A 21,091-nucleotide genomic window follows, 5' to 3' on the forward strand; every position below is an offset into this window, starting at 1 on the left:
AAATCTCACATTGCTAACGTGCAACTTAAAATGAAGGCTGTATTTGGCACCAACTGAAAAAGCCCCAACACCTAACAAACCTCGGTCCTGTGGCATTGGTGACTGGCTCAAGGCAGGGTGGGAGCTGGATTCTGACTGGCTGCCAGGAGGCTGCGGTGGCATCTGACTGCCTGTAACACACAGAGAGAAAAGGGAAAATACACTTGCTTTTAGCATTTCTGTGCACAAAACCAAGCATTGCTGCATTTTTCAACCACTCAACATCAAAGAAAGTACCAGCTGTATAAGGTAAAGACAGAGCTCAACAGGTCTAGCTTTTTTCATATGTTTTTCTTTTTTTTTTCCCTTTTATTTTTTGAAACCCATGGAGGAAACATGCACAAACACATTTAGCAACAGGCATGGCGAAATGTTCAATTTCGCACTGAGCGAGTTCCCAACCTCACCAACATGATCCAATTTATAGCTGCAAATCTCCTGACACATATTTGTGTTAGGGAGTTTAACAAAATCCAAGTCTGCTGAACAATAGGGCTCATCCTGCCTAGCTTAAACTGGCCTCCAGCCAGGCAGACATGGACTGCTGCCAACAATATTACCAATGAAAAATTCGGTCAATACAAAAATGACTAACAACAACAGTTTAAAAAGTATTTAAATGAATCAGTGGTTTTAATATTGTTTGAATGTCCATGTAGAATATGGGAATAAAGAATAACACGTAGGCACGCATGGTGAAAGTGAATGTTTGAAAGAGATCAGACAGAAAAGAGGTATCTTATTATTCAAATAAAAACAAGGGGAAGTTATTTATTAAAATAACTAGCCAGAACAGACACATCCATTTGTACGTCCTTGTTCTTGCTGTCTACCCACCCAAACAAGCAGAACACTCCCAGTGCTGTCTGTGAGGCTTGGAACACAAAACGTTCCCTTTCAGTGTTAATGGATAATAAGGCAGATGCTTACTGCACTGATGCAAGTCACTCCTCTGGGTCACCATTCAACACCATGTCAAGCAGAAAGGTCCATCTTACCATCCTCCCAATGCCCCAGGAGCCTCAAGCTGAAGCATCAACCTGCCCCAGCCCGAGCAGGAGGAAGAATGAGACCTGGACATCCCCTAGGACTCTTCTTTGCTCTCGGTCTTATACATGCCTGCTCGTGACTGCCCAAGTGGCTTGAAGACCCCCTCGGGTTAGGCAGCAAATACATACTTTAAGCATTTAGACACTTGCAGTGATGAGCACGGTATAAATAGCAGCAGACAGATTTATACCCCTCACCCTCGGAAACTGTTCAGATTGTTTTCCATTTGAAAGAAATGGAAAGAATAAAAACACAGGCAATAGATTTGTGCCTGCTGAGACTCATTTCCTCCTGCTCAGCAGCTGCCCCTCTGCAGTGGCAGGAGCAAGAATCCTGCGGAAGGTGCTGGCGCTGGGAGCTGGGCTGACAGAGGGGCAGCAGGGGCTGCCCTTCAGAGCCACCAAGGGCCCCGGGTTGGACATAAATGCAGGAAAGCAAATGTGTCCGCTCTGCCCCATCCACATCCCAAAGCCACCGGCTCTCAGCAGCAACTCTGAAGAAGGGCCAGATTGATACAGAACAAAGAGAAAAATCTGTGAAATGTGGAGTGTAACCACTGCCTAGCTATTCAGATGAGGTGCTTTTGCACTAAAAACATGACAGTCAACATTACCGGGAGCAGCTGTGACAACTGTCTCAGAGATGCAAATGCTGGACCAGAGGCAGAATTGTTCCTCCAAAAGACCAAACATGCCACTCAGCGCCCAAGGCTTTGGGTTCCACAGCCCATTCACGAACTCTGAGGCATATGACAATAATAACAACAAATTCCAGCTTATGTTTTGATGTCACTCAAGAGCAGGCTGTGGAGATGGTAAGTGCCTGCATTATAATGAAAGCTTTCGGCTTGACAGGAAGGATTCAGTGACTCAAGACTGTAAACAAACAGCACTTCCATGTTAACACAGGGCACTGCCACTTCCACTGTGTATGCCCCAGGCACCGCTATCAGAGAGAGCGCTTCAAGTTGATGTGAACCATCCTAGATTTCTACAAACACTTAAAAAAAAATAAAAATAAAAGGCAGGGGTAGTTCTGACTGCACCACATAGCTCTCAGAGGATCCTCCTTTAGGTGGATGCTTGGCAACTTTGAGAGAAGCTATAGTGCACAGAAGATCTAGGATAGGCAACATATTTTGCATATTACAGATGGTGTCTGGTTTTTTTACATTGATAGTAACATCAGTTATCTGGCTGGAGCCTTATCCCACACAGGCAAATGTTCAATCACAGACCAGTAAAGTCAAAGGGTAGAACAGTACCTGTACAACTTTTATGAAGAAATCAATTTCATCCACATCCTCAGTCAATACAGACTCTGGAGTTTTGCAGATTCACTGGAATTGTCAGTCTCTGCAAACATTTATGCTATTTTTTCAGTGTACTTCAGGGTTTTTTTCCTTATTAAACAAACTATCAAGCAAAGCTTTTGTTTCACAAAGAAAAACGGTTTCATAATCATGACCAACTCTGCACAAGTAACAAATTTCCAAGAGAAGCATCCACTACGCTGATTATCAGTGGGTGCTACAGATTATCCAGGTGCTGGACATGAAGGTACTGCATCAGAGTGTTTTCAATCAAACTGCCATTTTATTCTTAGAAGTGATGTGAAAGGTAAAGGGAGGTTAAGCACCCAAATACCTTTGAAGACTTGAACTGAACTCTTAATTTGGGTATCTAACTCCTATTGATTGGGAGCTGACGACAGGACTTTAAAACCTTTGAAGATCCTGTCTGCCATGCTTTTTTAGTTTCTTTGTCATGAAAAGAAATGACCTTAAAGATTTTCCGTTTCTTTCCTTTAAATGATAGTAATCCTTTTCTCTTTCAACCAGTATTGCTGTTGTGTTTCTTGGAAGACACTTTAAATAACACATGAACAGACTTTTCTATTTTATTAGGGAAGGAAAACTTCTATGAAATAAAAACAACCTTTTTTTCATTTTTAACAGCTATCCAAAAATCCAGTATTTTTCTCTTTCATTGACAGACTGCTGCCTCCTTTGACCCAGCGATACACAGAAGAATGTTTAAACAGGGATGATGACCTTTTCCCATCTTTTGTATACCATTGTTGCCACATTGGTGAGATACTCCACCTGCCAAAATGTATGCAAAGTGAATACTACAGAAGTTTCACAATAGTACTGTTATGCAAAACAAAAAAACAATAACGCATGCTAAAAGGATAGAAGCTGCCATGCTAGTTCTTTCCCCTATACTTAACAGAGGAGCAAAATGCTATACAAATTTATAAAGCTATCTAGTAAAATTAGTTGTTAAAACTACTGAAATCAGCAGTCTACCTAATATAGTATCTGCTATTTAAAATAAGAAAAAGTCATCCGAAGTGGTAAGGGAATTTAAAAATACATAATACTATATTTGTAAGCGGGTTTTCTATTTTTTAAATTACGTCAAATGCTTTTACATTTTTTCACTTCGAAAATCTTCACTTCAAATGAAGTCACGAGAGAATGTGTACTATGTTTGGCAAAGATGGACTGAGAAAAGCACTAAACAGAGACTGCATTATGGCTACAGCCTTGGAGTTCAACCGTAAAAAGTAAATTCCTTAGGGTCAACATAGCAAGCAAGAGCAGACCTTTGATATTCTGCTGAGGAGGAGTCCTTACAGTCCACATCAACAATGGTTTGAAAGATGCTGAGGCTCTCTGCTCCCATCACTGTAATGATACTGGAGGATGCTCAGCTGTGATGCCCTGTAGCAGCTGGACAATACCTCACAGAATAATGCCTGAACAGTTGAGTCAAGAAAACACTTTGATGATAACAGGTTCCTCTGGGAAATAACCAGTTAAGGGGGGAAGGAGGGGTATAAGCACAGGAATTTTAAGATCATGAGGAACTGGAGGGCAGGGGACTGATCACAGCCTGTGTTGAAAATGGAACACTAAGCTGAAGGAAAGGCAGAAGTTACAGATCTTGTGGGTTGTCTTTGGGACAATTCCCAATCTAATGTAGGAATTGAGAGCTATGACTGGATTAATGACATTGATTGATCACAAAGTAGGTAACATTAGTCAATACAAACGACGATCAAAGTACTACCTAAGAAACCCTTGGGACCACCTTTTGGCTTGGAGTATTAAAAATGCAAACATTTATACACATGGATCAGAACCAGGCCTTTTGTAACTGAAGAGCTGTAGGTTCTCAGGCAGACATAGGAGGAAAAAAGGAAGGAAAAATCTGACCATATCTGTTGACCTAAAATGGTTATAGCCTACAAAGAGCTATAACTAACTATGTCATGTGGTGCTCAAAGAAACAAATTGATCACTAGCATAAATCAGGAGGATTGTTTGCAGTAGAGGTAAGACAGCACAAGATTGTTTACAGTAGAGGTAAGACATCACTGCTGATGTGTCACTGGTGGGCCTTCATAGAGCCAAACCCAGCAAGCCTAATGCAAACTGGAATGGGAACCAGTTACCAGCATGAAATGACAGGAGGCTGAAAGTGTGAGTATTATTTAGTATGACAAAAACTAATTTTGTGGAATTTTGTGACTTCTTTCTAAGAATATATTTGAGGCTAAATATCAGGGAGGAAAAAGAGCATAATGATGTTTAGGAGGATAATCAAACCATCACTGGAACTTGAAACAACTTTGTTTTAGGAATAATGAGGTCCTGAAAATCTAGTGATTAGGATGAAATCTGATAAAATAATAGGATAATCATCACACAGTCAATGTTACAATAAAGGCTCACAGACCAGAAGAGACATTCCAGGTCTCGGATCCCTACACCAGAAATGAAAGAACATAAGTAGGCTTCTATATAGGAGTGTTTCAAATGAGCTTTTCAGGAAATTGGGAGTGAGGTGCAAATGACCTCAAAGGAAAGAAATTTTTCTATGGGTAAAGGGAAATTGGTCATGTGTTTTGTGTTATCTCTTTCATCTTATAAAGCCTATGACCCCTTAAGAATAAAGATTATTTTCTTCCTTAATTTATGCATTGTAGGCAAGCTTCCTGTTGTATCGACAGTATTTTTTAAATTACTTATTCATTCCAGTAAAAAGCAAGGGTTGTCTGCATATCCTCTCAAATTAAGACATGCAAAATATTAAAACCTTCCTTCTATCAACGCAGTAATCTGAATGCAGATGTTTTAAAAGGCCTGGCACATGAGGACCCTTTCAGATACAGCAGTTGTGGCTGTGCAAGGGATATGTGGAGTCAAACACACTCAGACCAAGCCCTTTGGCTCTGCTCAGCACCAAACTGCAGCTAATAACCCCTTACAATGCTGAAAATCCACTGCAGCCTGCTTACCAAGAGATTTTCCACCACCCTGACTCAGGAACTTGGGACCAAACCCAGAACCCTCCTGCCTTGGAATGCTTTTGGTGGCTGGCTAAGAGGCTCACTGAAGGCAGCACTGCAGGAAGCTGATTTGTTCCACTGCAGCAACACAAAGCTTCTGTACAAGTTTCTAAACAAGGAGATTATCAACTTATGCCAGATGTAGGGATGCTCTATATCATAAAATGTTATCAAGATTGTTGTCAGGTCTAGCCCTGATTTTCCATATTGCCTCTTAAAACAAATGCATCGTGCTTCAAAGACACGTGATTCCTTAACAGACATCAGTGTGTATCACAATCCATGTAAAATCAAGAAGAAGCAAACCCCCTACTTTGCTTCTCATGAAAGTGTAAAACTTTCAGACTACCAACACTTGAAAGTTACACTCTCACCTGCTTTTTCCTATCTATGTCCCATTCACCATATCAAGAATGGGGTTGTAGGTGAGTTTCAAAGAGATCACTGTAACTTAAGTGCTAAATTGCTCTCTAGTCTCCATTAAAAATGCCACAATGAGCAAAGGGGCCTAGAGAACCCTAGCTCTGACTTTTCTCCACACAAATGCATAAACATCTTAATTTCATGAGTAGAAGCTACTTGTTTGACATGATATAACATTTAATTCAGAGCAAAGTTGACACTGACAGGATGAGGTAGCTACTCAATATTTTGTTTCATCCTCATTACTCAGCATGTAGTTGCAAGAATTTATGGAACACCATCCAAATGTCACCCTTACTATAGAATAATTCATTATATTATGGACTTTAAAAAAAAAAAAAAGTAGCTGAAACGGGGGTCTGTCAAATTAGACATCCAAGATTTATTCCCAGATTGTGGAACCTCTCAGTAAGGTATAAAGACTGTAACAAATACTCAGGAGTATGAAGTGAAATAATTGTTAGTACTGCCTGAACTGACAACGGTCTTGGTGGCAAGGGGCAGGAAAGAAAATATATTGCCCTCCAAGGCCAAAGCTCTTTTTGGTCTGGACAGGAAGGGAGAGCAGCAGCAGACACTGCCAAGCAGGTCTGTTTCATCCATGCCCCATCCACAAGTCACCACTGTGTTTGGACCAAAGTGAAGCACTTTCTCCTGAGATTTTGGAAATAAGCCCAAAGCAAGCTGTCAGCTGGAATCTTCAGAGGCATGCGACTCTCCCAAATACTGAGCGGCTTTCCAGTAGGTCACAGCAAGCCCCTGTCTGCCTGAGGACTATTCCTTTCCAACAAATTCCAAAATTCTGCTGCAAACCAGGAAGGCAGTAGAGCTTCTCAATATTAAGGATGCATGATTTAATTACTTGTATAAGCAAAGGCATAAGTCAATCTAAATCTAAGAATCTGCTTCTCTGTTTTCAGTAACACCTTCCCCAAACCTGTAATTTCACTTTGCAGTTATGAGAAGTTTCTTTTGGGGGAATCAAATTTTTTCTGCTTTCACCTCTGACTAACTCTGCATCCATTTAAAGCATTATTTCCATTAAGCTTGGGAGAGTTTCCAGCCAAGGATATTTCTGCTGGAGGCCAGTCTAGAATGGTGCAGCCCAGGACAGCAACCAGTTAAAGCTTTTCTAATCCCCACATTCAGAAACGGTGGCTCACAGTGGCTGGCATGCAGGAACTGAATAGAGCAGGCAAGCTCATATTTCTCTCACCAGGCCAAATTAATAAAAACAAAACCTGATTTCTCCTTCTCGTTTTCCTATTCTTCCTGTTCCCCAATATTTTTCCTCTTTCAAACAATTTTTTTTTTTTTTTTTGTTTGAGAAGCCTAATGTTTGGCTGCCTTCTGAAGAAATGGGCACAGTGACAGATGAAAGGCCGTATTCATCGCCTAATTCAGAATAGGGAAAAACCGACTGCTGTGCATTTAAGATTCTAACAACCTTGCAATTTTGTAGAGCCGTTTTCCCCAACCCATTCTTTTGAAGAAATCTGCTTTTATTCTGTTAATAACTAACCACAGTTGCAGCAGCATGGATCCGATTAGCAGTTCTTACGCTACAAAGGGGGTTGGGGGGGAGGCTGTGAACAGGGTTGCCAATTTGTCCACCTGGGTCCCCAGAAGAAAGATTAGATGAGGTGCTTGCTCCTTTCTTCCCCACTCGCTCGCTGCTCTGCACTAGACAGACCTCTTCAAAGCTCAGCCACTGATTTAATTTCTTTTTTTCCCCCCTCTAAAGTCTCGTTTAACCACCCCTCCACATGTTTTGCACTCTGCTGCTGCGTCCCTCCAAAGCGATGGCGTGAATTGGGATGAGAGGGGCTGGGAGAGGCTGCGGCCACAGCTTGCCAGCACTTTCTCTCTCGCCTCTACAGGGCCTCTGAATTTCTTTTAGATTTTGAAAATTGTATTTTCTTAATTTTTTTTTTAAAGTGCCTATGTTCTTTATTCATAGATAAATGATTCAGACCCGGTAGGCATACTGTGTTTTTTTCATTCTGTCCTTTTAATCCTTCCATAAAAACGGTAGTTTTGCTTGCATTTGAACTGAAGTAAAAGATTGTAAAATGTTGCGTGGATTTAGTAATCTGTAATTACTTAGGACACATCATTACATGTTTGTAGTAATTACATGTAATGCAAAAAGCATATACTTCAGCTAGAGGAAAACCATTCTCAAATTTTCTATAAAATGTCAATTAAATAGAATATAAAACTGCAATTGATGCAAGTGCTAAATATCTAAAAGCTCCTAACAAAGGAGAGAGTAGTATTTCTTTTTTGGCTCATTTCTTCCTTGCAGAAATGAAACCTACCCTGCCACACACCTGAAACTTAAAACCTCAGAATTCTATTTAGGGATTTAAACCAAGTTCCAAAAATAAGAATTTTTCATAATCGGTGCTCATTCTCTAGACTGTATTTATAACTAGGAGGAGATTTTTTTTCTAAGCTGCTCCTTATTGTGTCACCTACACTCAAGAGCCTGAGAAGCGCAACAGACATAGCAGACATACATTTCTAAAATTTGCCACCTAATAAAAATCTTAACTCCTAGCTTTAACATTGCCAAATTTTAACCAAACCCCAGATCAATTTTCCTTTATAATATCTGCAGTGTAAAAACATGCAAGATGGTGAATGTGATGTGAAATTGCTGTTTCTTATCCATATTTCTTTTCCCTTGATCCAGGAAAGTTTAAGAATTTCTCAGAATCAGGCAGCATGGAGTTTGAGTTCTCCCTGCTCCTCCTGGCTCTCTCAAGTCTAGCAAGCAGGGAAATTGGAGCAGTGATACATGGCAATGAACTATTTAGCTAGTCCTGCCTGCTACTCCTCATGCTAGATCACTGTCTCTGATTAAAGAGCATTTTAGTAGCAAAATGTATGTGCTCTCACTAATACTACCCTCAAAAGGAACAAACCCTCAGCTAATCTAGTTTTTCTTATTGTGTTATATGGCATATTACACAGCCCTGGTCTCAGCAGTTCTCAGGGAAGAGGGAGAAAAGGGCAAGTTGAATGCATAAAGGATAAAAGCACCTTGAGGCAAACCTGCTTCCAAAACCCATTTGGTGGGTCTGATCTCCCTAGAAGACAAGATCTATCATGCCATATTTCATCTTGCCCGACAACGATAAGCTCCAAAGACCGGTGCGGAAGCGAAGCAATTCTTCATGTATTTTTAATCAACCGAGAACTTTCATCTGGCGAGCTCCCTCCGCAAGGTCACACGCACCACGTGCGGCCACGTGCCTCTCATGCAGTTTGCAAACACCAACTCCTCTGTCAGCTTCTGTTTGGAAGGGGGAGTATTAACATTAGCAACTCCTGGTTATATCATTTATAAACATGCAGATGTGGATTATTAAAGATTAATGCATTTTGGGATTGGTGTCGGCATTCCGTTTGTCTCACGCCGAAACCAATTCTGTTCTTCATTAGTCAACGACAACCCACATCACCCTGTTGTGGAAGAGAAATCAAAGGTGCAAGCGTGAATTGAGAATAAGTGATGAAACTGATTACTAAGAAACTTAACGGCTGTAATCAATCAACACATCACAATAATTTGAGTCCACTGTTATCTGAAAATGGGGAAAACACAGAAAAGCTTGCCAACGGAGTGAATTGTTCTTTTGTGTTTGCTTTCTAAAAACCCACTTTGCAATTTGACTTCCGTATCTACCTACAGAGCGATGCTGTCAAAGGGCTGTTCAAATCTTTCAAGTCGCAGTTCCAGCTGCATGAATTTTGTCTCTAAGGAGGAGAAAGGATATCTCGCTTTTCATTAATTTTTAAAAAAATTATTATCTGGAGGTAGTGAAAATGTTCCTCTTTTGAGGCACGGAATTAATTCAAGCCATATTTGCAATTGCACAGACTCCTTCTTCGAAGGAGGGACACACCACGTATCTGTCTAGTCAAGTCTGACACTAACTATGAAGCATGAAGGCCACTTTAAATATCTCTCATGGCAGTGATACATAGTCCACTGAAAAAGTGAAAACTGCAGCAGCCTATCCCATCAGAGAAACCAAATACCTTATGACATTTATGCTCTATTTTATCTAGGTATAACAACCATCTGTCAACAACAACAAAAACACGCTGATGGAGATGTGAGAGACTTTTCCCATTTGCTCATTAATCACTGCTTAGTATTGCAAGGGACAAGGGAGTGAGAGACAACCTTTTAATTTATGATAAAACGCAAATTTGCCCTATTTGCCAACACCAATAAAAAGAGACAATCTACGTTTATGCAGCCAAATAATGATAGAGTAAAAACCTCCAAACATACAAAACCAAACACACACCACTTCAAATTTCTTGACAAAAACATAAGCAGGTTGAGAAAAAAAAGTTATAAAGAAATGCATAGGTTAATGATCAAATGTAAACAGTAACTGTCCAAGGATGGCCTTAGAACATGCAGCTAAAACTAACAACAAACATACCTGTCAGATCTTGGCTGCTGTGGTTAAGTATATTTGAATTTTGTTACGTGAAGCAGAGCACATGCATAATTATGCAAATGTGTTAATTGGATTTCAACAGCCTTCATACTCTAGATGGATTTGTACCAGCAGGGTGCTACCAGTGACTCACAGAGATACAAGAAGTGGCCTGTGTACATGTGCTGCCACAGTGTCCACAGCAGCAGATGCCCTGCCATGTGGGGCTGCTCAGCCATTGGCAGGATGGTGGAAGCAGGCCTGGCAGGAATCAGCAAAGAGGACAAACCAGATATGGGGCAGAGCACAGCTATGGGGATGACAATGCCACTGATCTGGCCATCTGTGGGAGGGTGCTGGACAACTCTCAGCGTCGGATCCTTCAGGGTGTTCAGTCCATAGGGCAGAAATGTTTGGCACTGGCTTAAGACAGCAATTAAACACTAAAACTGCAATGTGTGACTGTGAAATATAAACACAGACCCACCAGATATTAAGTAAATGAAGCCACTTAAAACTAAACCCCATAAACTACCCATAAAAAATAACCACCCAGGGAATGCTTTTTTTTGTGATTTACTGTTTTTCTATCTGATACTTAAATTTGGGCCAATAAAAAGCAGCAGGTTGCGGAAAATGAAAAACTCTGTCATCGTGAAAACTGAACAGGAGGAACTTGAACAGCGTGTCTCTGTCTCTTTTCATCTCCTGCACCTGTTCTGGAAAGACCACCTCTGCAGAGAAGGACACCTCCCTGATCTCTGGCAACACTGTAACCATGATAGGAGTTTTTATAGTGTCTTTTGTAGCATAGGCTCTCCCCACAAAACCTGATCGAGACTACTTAGTTATTTCATGAAGCCTTGAGACAACAGATTATTCATCAGTTGTGACCTGGGCTGAATTCTAATAGGTATCACAGGCTAGATGTTCCCTGTGCTAGAAGCAATGCCTTGAGCTAGAGTGCTTTACAATTAGCTTATTTTTTCATCCTTTGAAAAGACAGAAACACTCTAAATGTTGTACAAACCACTCAAAAGAAAGGGTTTTAAACTACTACTATGTGAAACATTCACGTATTTCATTTATAAGCATTCTAGATTTGCAAAACTGCTGATTAGATGTTTTGTGCACTAGAAGTGATTAAGAACATAGCTACGTCAATGGCATTTTGTGTTTTGGCTTTTTTCTGGTCTGGATGCCAACGAACAGCATGCATCTTCCTTGCAACAAGCTGTTGCAAGATTTTTGCCTCCGGAGAAGCCAAGGGAGAAACATTGATAGATGTGTTAAAATAATCTTTGTAGACAGGGGGATCATATCCATTTTACGAGGATATAATCCCCTCTTGTTTTGCAATTACTTTAGGGTATTTGAAACTTCAACAAAAAGCATAGGATTACAAATTAATAGATTCATACATTTGTTTGGGTTGGAAGGGATCTTAAAGTTTGGCTGATTTCAACCCTCCTCCCCCCTGTCACGGGCAGGGACACCTTCCACTAGACCAGGTTGCTCAAAGCCTCATCCAACCTGGCCTGGAACACTTCTAGGGATGGGGCATTGACAGATTCTCTGGGCAACCTGTTCCAGTGCCTCACTACTCTTACAGTGAAGAACTTCTTCCCAATATCTAATATAAACCTCCTTTCAGTTTAAAGCCATTTCTCCTTGACCTGTTAAACAGTTCCTCTCCAGCTTCCCTGTAAGCCACCTGTAAGTGCTGGAAGGCTGCCTGCCATAGGGTCTCCCCAGAGCCTTCTCTTCTTCAGGCTGAAAAACCTCAGTTCTCCCAAGCTGTCTTCTAGCTCCAGCTCTCTCACCACCCGGGTGGCCCTTCCCTGGATCTGCTCCAACTTAGGTTCTGCTTGTGTTGGGGACCCCAGAGCTGGATGCAGAACTTCGGGTGGGGTCTCATGAGAGCAGAGTAGAGGGGCAGAATCCCCTCCCTTACCCTGCTGGCCACGCTGGTTTGATGCTAAAGGTTGGCTCTCTGGGCTGCAAGTGCACCTTGCTGAGTCTTGCGGAGCTTCTCCTCCACCAACACCCCCAAGTCCTTCTCCTCAGAGCTGCTCTCAATCCATTCTCTGCCCAGTCTGCATCTGTTGGGATTGCCCTGACCCAGCTGCTGGACCTTGCACTTGGCCTCACGGAACTTCATGAGGCTCACACAGTGCCACCTCTGAAGGCTGCCCTGGTCCCTCTGGATGCCATCCCTTCCCTCTGTGTGTCAGCTGCACTGCACAGCTTTGTGTCATCGGCAAACTCGCTGGAGGTGCACTTGATGTCACTGTCCACATCATCCACAAAGACATAAACAGTGTCACTTTCATATGGTAGTCTTCTCTCCCTCAAAAATATTTAAAAGAGGTCCATGCCACATAATATACAAATAGTGGTGGTTCACAGGGTAAGTATGTAGAATAGCTCAATCCCAAGGAAAATATTTTCCCAAATTCTTTTTTAAAACAAGATCTACAGTAAAACTATTGTTTTACTATAGTGTCTTCTGGAAACTGGTTCAACTGGTAGGCTTCTCTTTTATAAGGCATAGAAGAATTCATCACTTCTATTCAGATTCTTGCAGTACAATGTCCCTTTGGACTATGTTAGACTGCTGCTCATGTTTTTCTTCTTGCAGCATTTTAGTCACACACACTGACTAACAAGCACACCAAGGCAAGATTTCCTGTTACTGTTCCATCTGGGTATCCCATTTCCCTCTTGCTCCTCTTTTTTGCCTGGAGTGCTGGCTGTAATGTTGTAATTCTGATGGATCCTGGAATTCAAGCCAGCTAGGTGTGAAAGACCTCCAGGTTTGCAGAGAGTAGAGTTTAACACTGAATGGATTACATCCATTGATTCACATAATTATCATAATTAAAATTTGGGGTATTTTTAATCAGAGGAGGATACTGACTGGTTAGCAAAAATTAAGAAGTCTGGCAATAACACTCCTCAACCAGACTATCCACAAATGGATCTCTTTCCGAAAACTGTAAATTCACCTGTACCCAAGTTCCTCAGTGAAAGAAGACAACTGTAATAAAAACAACAATGTAGCTGAAGCTTAACAGAGTGAAAATAAACTTGTTTCTTCAGAAAGTACATGGAATGTCTTAAAAGCACAAGTCAAAATACAGCTCTATGTAAGTGAAGTCAAAATAGCGATCCATGTGAAAAAAATCACGTATTTCTAAAGGCAGCATTTGCTACTCATTATTAGTACAGCATACCCTTCTCTTCTATAGAGATAAAAATTGCTGTAGGGGTTTAAAAATAATAGAATCTATTAACTTGTACAAAATCTGCTTGTCCATCATGGGTTAAGGGATTCCTGGCCTATCAGCAATCTTTCACAGGACTCTTAATATTAAAAAAAATTTGCTGCTTACACCGCAAGGGAGAAAGAGCTGACAAAAGCCTTTGGCCAGTGAGATCAAAATTGGGGATGGGGGGAGAAAGGGGAGCTTAGCTTATTTACATTTTTGCTTTGTTAGTAAACTGGAATTGTTAGAGCAGGAGGGAAAGGGGGAAAAAAAAAAGAGAAAAGTGAAATTAACAGCCACTAAATCTTCTGGCAACAGCAGTGCATTTTGGTATATGCTGCGTCAGCTTCCACTAATGGTTTAGGGTTGAATAAGGCACGGTTCAAGACCCAAAGCAGTGCAGGGCATCACATCTCATTCTTTGGAAGAATATGTACCCTAATTATAAGGATGGCTACAAAATAAAGAGATCAGGATTTCTGGCAAAACAGAATAATGATCTACTTAATAGGAAATCTTAATGCCATTTTGAATCAGTAGAAATCATAGACAAGTAGGATTTCAGCCCTGTAACGAACAAACATCTGAACAAGAAGTCTCCTGATTTTGAGAGAAAACTACCTTTCTGAACAAAATCCATCCAAGTTGCTTTTTCTGCTCTTAGGAGTTAATCTCCCTGGTCTATTCTGGTAATGTGAATGGAAACAAAGGCTGTATATGCATGTGCCACTTACCACACAAAATATCCATCCAGTATTTCAGAGAGCACAGGAAGGAAATGCCCACTGAGCTAGGGACATGCCAATGTCAGCGCTGCCTGTGCCAGGCTGTTCCTGTGAAATTTGTGGTGTGCAGCAGAAAGCAATGCAGAGTGGCAGGATTGCAGAGGGGTGCGGAGACAGCTTAAACAGGCAGTGGAAGAGAATCAGCCATTTGGGAGGTTTAATAGGGGGCTGTTTGTTTGTCTGCCCTTTTGATGTTAAATTAGTTTTCAATTTTGTTGCAAGGAAGGAGCCATTGGGAAAAGGATGCTTCTCCTCCAGTAAACCCTGGGAAAGCAACACCTTTATTTTAACGGTCTTCCCACCAAGAACCCCCTGCAACATTTTGGCTTTCCCTAGCTATAGCTATCAGCAACACAACAGCTGCTCATTTTACAATGACTTGCTGGAGAGAGAATGATTGAAAGAGCCAATCTATGTCACATTGAGAAACTGTGGCACAACATCGCAGGAGGTAATAGGAGAGGAATGAGGTCAGAACAAACAAGGGTAGGGTGAGAACGGAGGAGAAAATAGCAGAGAACAAAATTACTAAAGGCAAGGTGCTGTACTACACAATCTATGTTTAAAAACGTCCACAACCTGACTGCTGCAAACCGCCACAGAAATGCAAACAAGCTCTGTGATACTTTTTCTTAGGGTCTCGTGAATGCAGCTGATGATAAAAGCTACCAAAGTCCTTGTAATGAAGAACAATGGTGTGAACACACTTAGGTGAAAGCACAGTCTAATTCATATGGCTTGAAAGCCCCAGCACCCAGCAGCATCCCTCTATCACAGGGCTCTAAATAGCAGCCTTGCTTCTGGTTTTTGCAGCTTGAGAAACAGCAGCAGCAGCAGCAATGGTTGCCCAGCTGCCCTCTGGAGAGTGCTGCCTTAGCTCAGGTCTGGGAGTTCACCTTTAGCAAGAGCTGCAGAGACCAGAAGCCTGTCTATGACAAGGAAACAGTGCAGGCTGATTTTGAATTAGCACCATTCATAAAAATCATTCCTGAGAAAGAATTGCTTTTGTGTTACTGCAGCAGACCAGAAAACCACCGTGCAAAATGGTGGCACAGTTTGTATGTAGAGACAATGCTTTTCACTAGGTGAGTTATAAAATGAGCTTTTGGGGCTCATCTGAAACGATGAAATGACTCTGACTCTGACCCTGACCTCGGAGCCCATATCCCTTCTATTTTTACCCCACGGGGATTAGGTGGTTTCATAAAAGTTATTACTCTTCCCCTACACACTTACACTCATCCTTACATATCATGGCTACAATAAAGCTATTTTCAGTGTCACAACATTTTTTCCCTATTCAGCAACCAAGCTGCTAAAATGCCAATCCATTTACTCACCTGAATCTGACTGTGGCAAAATGTTACCTTTTCAGCCAGGAGGACTATCTGGCTTCACTCAACAACAGAGATGGATTTCAACACCAAAAAATGGGAACCACCTTGGAAATACAAAGCTACCACACTGCATATAATGCAAATACGCTGTCCTCACTATTCCTGCTCCACCTGAGCATGTGCTGCCAGTCAGAATGGCTGGAGAGGTAAGAAATAACTGCAGGGCATGCACAGCATCAGGGCTCAACATGCTCAGGCCACATTTAGTATTAAACATTCCTGTGTGCACTGAGCTTACTTCCCTCTGCTTGTTTAGTTTAACCTCTGCAGACAAACAGGCAGGAACATTTTACACAGATACCTTTGTATAAAATACCCAAACACATTCTATTCTCTGAATTTTAACCAGCACTTTGTTTACAGCAACACTCAAATCACCTAACAAAAAGGCACTTCTGCTTTTGTTTCTTTTAACTGAGGTCCATGTTTATTATTTTGTGGTTTTGTCAGCAACTGATGTTATCCCTAGAGTAATGTCAGCACTCTCCTATTCCTAGGAATTCCCCTAGTATTCAAAATGTCAAAAGATAATAAAAAAACTTGAGCATAAGAAAGAGAATAAACTCATCTGGAATACTAAATACAAATTTCTGCCTGACCCTCTGGAATAAGTAACATGCCAGATGGGTGGGGATAAGGTAAGAACTGAAATTAATGTATGCCATTTTTTTCTTCTGGGTATCTTAACAGAGTTCCACAAATTTCTGAATATACATGACTGTGTCTCATACTCTAAATTGCACAAGAGAGCAAGCAGCAATCCTGCCACCGGTATTCCAATTACTACTGATGGGGCTGAATCCCAAGTAACTTGCTAATCTTTGCAAATATCAAGAAATATTTCATACAATATTCTGTATTCATGTCCAAAATAACCTTGCCACAATACAGAGTTGGAAAATCTCTGCCTCATCCTGCAGGTCTGTAACCACCATTCAAGCTCAAGAGCCAAACCCAACAAAAATACACAGTTAGGACAAAAAAAGGACTGTAAATAATCAAGAGAAGTATGTGACAAATGACACACAAACCAAATATAAAAACTACAATTAAGTATTCACATTGGCTGGTGATAAAGACATTTATCAAACACCTATGTGGTCAAGTTCAGAATTTTGAGCATTGTGAAGGCCTGGTAGCTGATGTTTAGATTGAATTTACCTCTGCTTAAAGTATGCATTTTTTTCAGAAGAAGGCCCTGAAAATGCAGGATTCTCAGAAAATAAGTCAGTTTGGAATATGGGAGTATTTATTTGTGTAGTTAATAAACGTACCAATTGGTTTAATTTTGTTTATCAGAACAAACCTACCTGGAATACTCGCTGGAGAAATGGGACCAGATCTTGACTGGTTGCTTCCAACGGGTGAGCCTACAGGGGAAGGCGATGGGCCCCCAGGGATGCCAGAGAGATGTGGAGAAGCATGAGGGGAAAACGGAGACTGTGCAGGGTTGCTCTGCTCCCCCTGGCTGCTCGTAGAGCCTGACGCGCTAACAGCTGAGCTGAGGGTTGCTTCAGTTCCAGTCGGCAAGTCGTCAATGGATCCAGATAAATCCTGAGGAAAAAGGAAAAATGACCATAAGTGCTTGCAAGAATACTCAGGCCACAGGACTCAAGAGCTGGCATGGCAGTAGATTCATTTGTTTACTTATTGCAGCGGATAACTGAGAGGTTGTCTTTAACATTTAACACGTAGTTAAATGATGGCAGAAAACAAGGACCGTATGCACAGTTCTCTGCTTAATCTCTAATTCTTTTGAGAAAAAGAGCAAGCAAGGGCAACAAATGAATTGGAACCAAATTCATTCAGCATTGAATTTAACCTTTTCCATCTGGATTAAGCTTCCAAAACTAATCCCACAAATTCTGCCTCAGCATACCAAAACTAATGGAAATGATACATCAGTTTCACTTTCACACAGAATTTAATTTTGGGGTTTGCTACCATTACAATCACAGCTTATACACTTCACTCTAAACCCCTACAATGAGAGAAGAGTGTAAAATATACAGCACTGCAAAACTCCCTTGCAGGTCTTTTCCTTGTAACAAGGAGATGGGAAGAAGCCCTGCCCTCAGCAGCAGCGCTGGATCCGCTGGCCACCAAGGAACAAGGGCTGCTGCTTCTCCACTTCCACCAAACACCAATGTACAGCTCACAGGTTCTCTTCAATTTCATCTGAACACACTGCTCAACAGTTACTCCATTTCAGCTTACAACCGCTGCATTTTCAATGAGAAATTTCCTCTTTAGGTCACAGTACATTTGAATTCTAACTATGAACTGCTGCACATATTCCCTCAAGCTGTAACACAGGAGTTATACTGGTCTTTGAATCTGTGGGAGTATTTAGGGGTTTTAAATAATTTTAAGATCAGATATGAAAAACCAAGAATGCTGTGAAAAAGCAAGCACATGCTCCCCAACTGTCAGAAAAAAATATTAATTCCTAAGCATCACAGAAAAACCTCATACAAACCAAAAGGTGCCAATATTGCAATGCTTCTGTAGCTATTGGCAGGTCATGAGGAACATGTTACTGTGTTGCTATTTCTATTAGCAAATTAAAACTCAAAAAAGTGCGGATCTACCTCACATATAGATCAGGTCATTAAATGACCCCTGAGACATTAAATAACTGGCATGATTGGGTGCATTACTTTGACTCATCCTGACTTCATTTGTTCGGCTCATGCAAGTGGTTGCAGCACAGACAGCACGACCCCTTGTCCAAATAGCACACAAAGAACTGGGTTCTGCCTGAGCAAAGAGCTCAGGAAAAGCCTTAGAGCTGCCTAATTTTCGTAACAAAAAATGAAGTTTTTTAGAAGTCACAGAACATGGACAGAGCTCACATGGCGTGAGTTAGAGCCCTGCCCAATGATGGCTTACCTCCATTACAAGGGAGGCTCACAGCCAGGTTCCCCTAGCAGACAGGGCATGGTCAGCCCTCCAAGGCACAGGGAGAGGAGGAGTAAGAGTTTAAGCACTGCTAACACTCACTAGAGGCTGTAGAATGCTACCTGTTATTCCTCCTTGTGGGTAAGGGCAGGGAATACAATCCACCCGACTTAGCTCTCTGCAGGGCATCTTGCAGGCCTTATTTCCAAGGAGCTCCCACAAATACTTCAAGAACAACTCTCACCATAGTTAAATTTTGCTTTTTCTGACAAGCATGAAATTGTATCTGTATGCCATTAGGCACATGAAAAGCAAAAGTTAAGGCCAAAACTTCAGTCTACGCTGCATTCACTCAAGAGTAGACTTCCAAATCTGTACAAATGGAAATTTAATTATGAAGTGGGCAATAAACTATTTTCATTGGGGTTTTTTGGAACTATCAACTGCAGAAAATGTAAACAAGAAATAACAGTGCTTGGTACTGCATAGAGCAACACTAGATATTTTTCACAGTAGAATGTATTTGGCAAACAGGTAAGCAATTACTGCCTTTCCATACATAATATGGTGTTTTTCTAAATGGAATCAAATCGCTGCTGTCGTCATGTGTAACAAATGCTGCAGGAAGTGCTGATAAAACAAATGCTGCTGAAAAGCATATAATAAACCTCTGAAAAGTGAATGTTGCAGAATAGAGCCTATTCTAAAGGCATATAAATCCTGTCTAAAAAACAGATAGGCACACAACTGACAGAAGATACAGAAAGCATGCAGGTTTACGTTTAGAATAACAAATGTTTTGAAAGGGTGTGTGGAGTAAAGCTTTCATTTGTGTTGGCAAACCTAAGTACTTGAAAAAAACAAATTTGCCAGGATAATGGAAAAGCCATGAAAAAATTAGCACTGTCCTTGATGAAATGATCTGCTGTTCACAAGCTAAGGCAAAACTTCAGCATGGGACTGAAGGTCCCTTTTCCCATCAGGTCACAGCGATTTCTCCAGCCTTCCACTAGAGTAGAACAACTGGTGAGTCTCAGGCATCTTCTTGAGTGCCTGCTTTCCAGCAACCTCTTCACTCACCTGATGAAACTCCTTCACCAAGGTGGAAAAGTAAGGGAAAAGCTTGCATGCCACCACTCTATTTAAACTGCCAAGACATGCCACCACCCCCAAGCAGTGCAGGCTGAGGGAGCAGCCTGGCAGGCACAGCACACCTGCAGGGCCTTGCTCTCCCCAGGTGGGATTTTCTCCCAGGAATGGGGAACTTTGCAATCAATGTATCTGCTCCAGATGCAATAATAGTGTTCACTCATCAGACACATGAAGAAAATGGAGAAAGAGGTTGATCTCAGGATGGCACAAAAGATTGTTACCTATCTACAAGTCTGGGCTGTGCAACACAATCTCCCACATTGTCTTCAAGTGGGCTAAAACAAGAAATATCAGCTGTGCTGAACCGGGTGGTTAGGGTTTTTAAATTTGTTTGGGGGGCATATGGGTTGTGTGTTTTGACTGTGTTGTTTTTCTTTTCTGTTAACATACACTTTGAGGCCTTATCTAGTTTTCTAATGTGGAAAGCCTGAGCAGGCAAGCAGCTGGGAAACTTGCAGCATGCAGAGGCTTTAGAAACACCTCTCTTAAATAAAGAAGCTAATTGGGAAATTAAAGAGAAGGAGAAGAAAGACTTTATGTGAAGCACCTGGACAGAAAGAGCAGACGTCAACTTTCTGTTCTCCTATTATCAGCATTTTAATGCTTTCTTTTGCCTCATTTTAACAGAGCAGTAGTGAAGTTGTGCAAATTCCACATCACAAACATTTATTTATATATAAACCAGTATATACATACACATTATATACGTCAATTACATGGATACACTTGCAATTACTTAGCATATCTACATGTAAAGCTATTAGGAAGCCTCCTAATAGGAGAAATTCACAGAGGTTTAAGCATACAGCCTAGTTAACAAAGAAGCTCTGTAACTAATACTCCTCTAGAGGACAATTTAGTCAGCAGGGCACCTAGTCTATTCTTCTTTTATAAGTAGTATCAGATCTATGATGCCTGTAAAGAACAGAGAGACCTTACTTACTGCATCTCATTCAAACCAAGGCACCTTCAAGCTACAGTGCTTCCATTTATCTTGTTGGAAAGTTGGCAGGTTAGGTAATTGCTGGGATTCTTTTAAGGGCCTGAAGTCCCCATACCCTAAGGCATGGCCTTAAATTTTGCCTCTCTTCAGAGGCTTTTTCTGGAAAGCATTCATTTCTTCCAGTAAAATCTAGCAGGTTTAGAATTACCAGTAGTCTTGTGTTTCTTACAGATCTGTTTCTAGTAGAGCAATCTTATTATTCCTATCTATGGTATTGTTATGACTATATTTTCAAATCTGACATAAAATC

General features: G+C 41.2%; 1 protein-coding gene across 6 annotated transcripts in view; it reads right to left on the reverse strand.

Annotated features, from left to right (window-relative positions):
* The window catches only part of ARID1B (AT-rich interaction domain 1B), a 326,525-nt gene that overhangs the window by 81,238 nt on the left and 224,196 nt on the right, over positions 1-21,091 (reverse strand). For 5 of the 6 annotated variants that reach the window (XM_059841926.1, XM_059841925.1, XM_059841924.1 and 2 more), the window contains 2 exons: positions 17,096-17,339; positions 81-170 (listed from right to left, as the gene is read on the reverse strand). In XM_059841926.1, coding sequence (XP_059697909.1) covers positions 81-170; positions 17,096-17,339 — 334 coding nt within the window. The remainder of the gene's footprint in view (positions 1-80; positions 171-17,095; positions 17,340-21,091) is intronic. The other variant, XM_059841927.1, reaches the window with a different exon arrangement.

Source organism: Haemorhous mexicanus, chromosome 3 (assembly GCF_027477595.1).
Source record: "Haemorhous mexicanus isolate bHaeMex1 chromosome 3, bHaeMex1.pri, whole genome shotgun sequence".
Classification (NCBI taxonomy): domain Eukaryota; kingdom Metazoa; phylum Chordata; class Aves; order Passeriformes; family Fringillidae; genus Haemorhous; species Haemorhous mexicanus.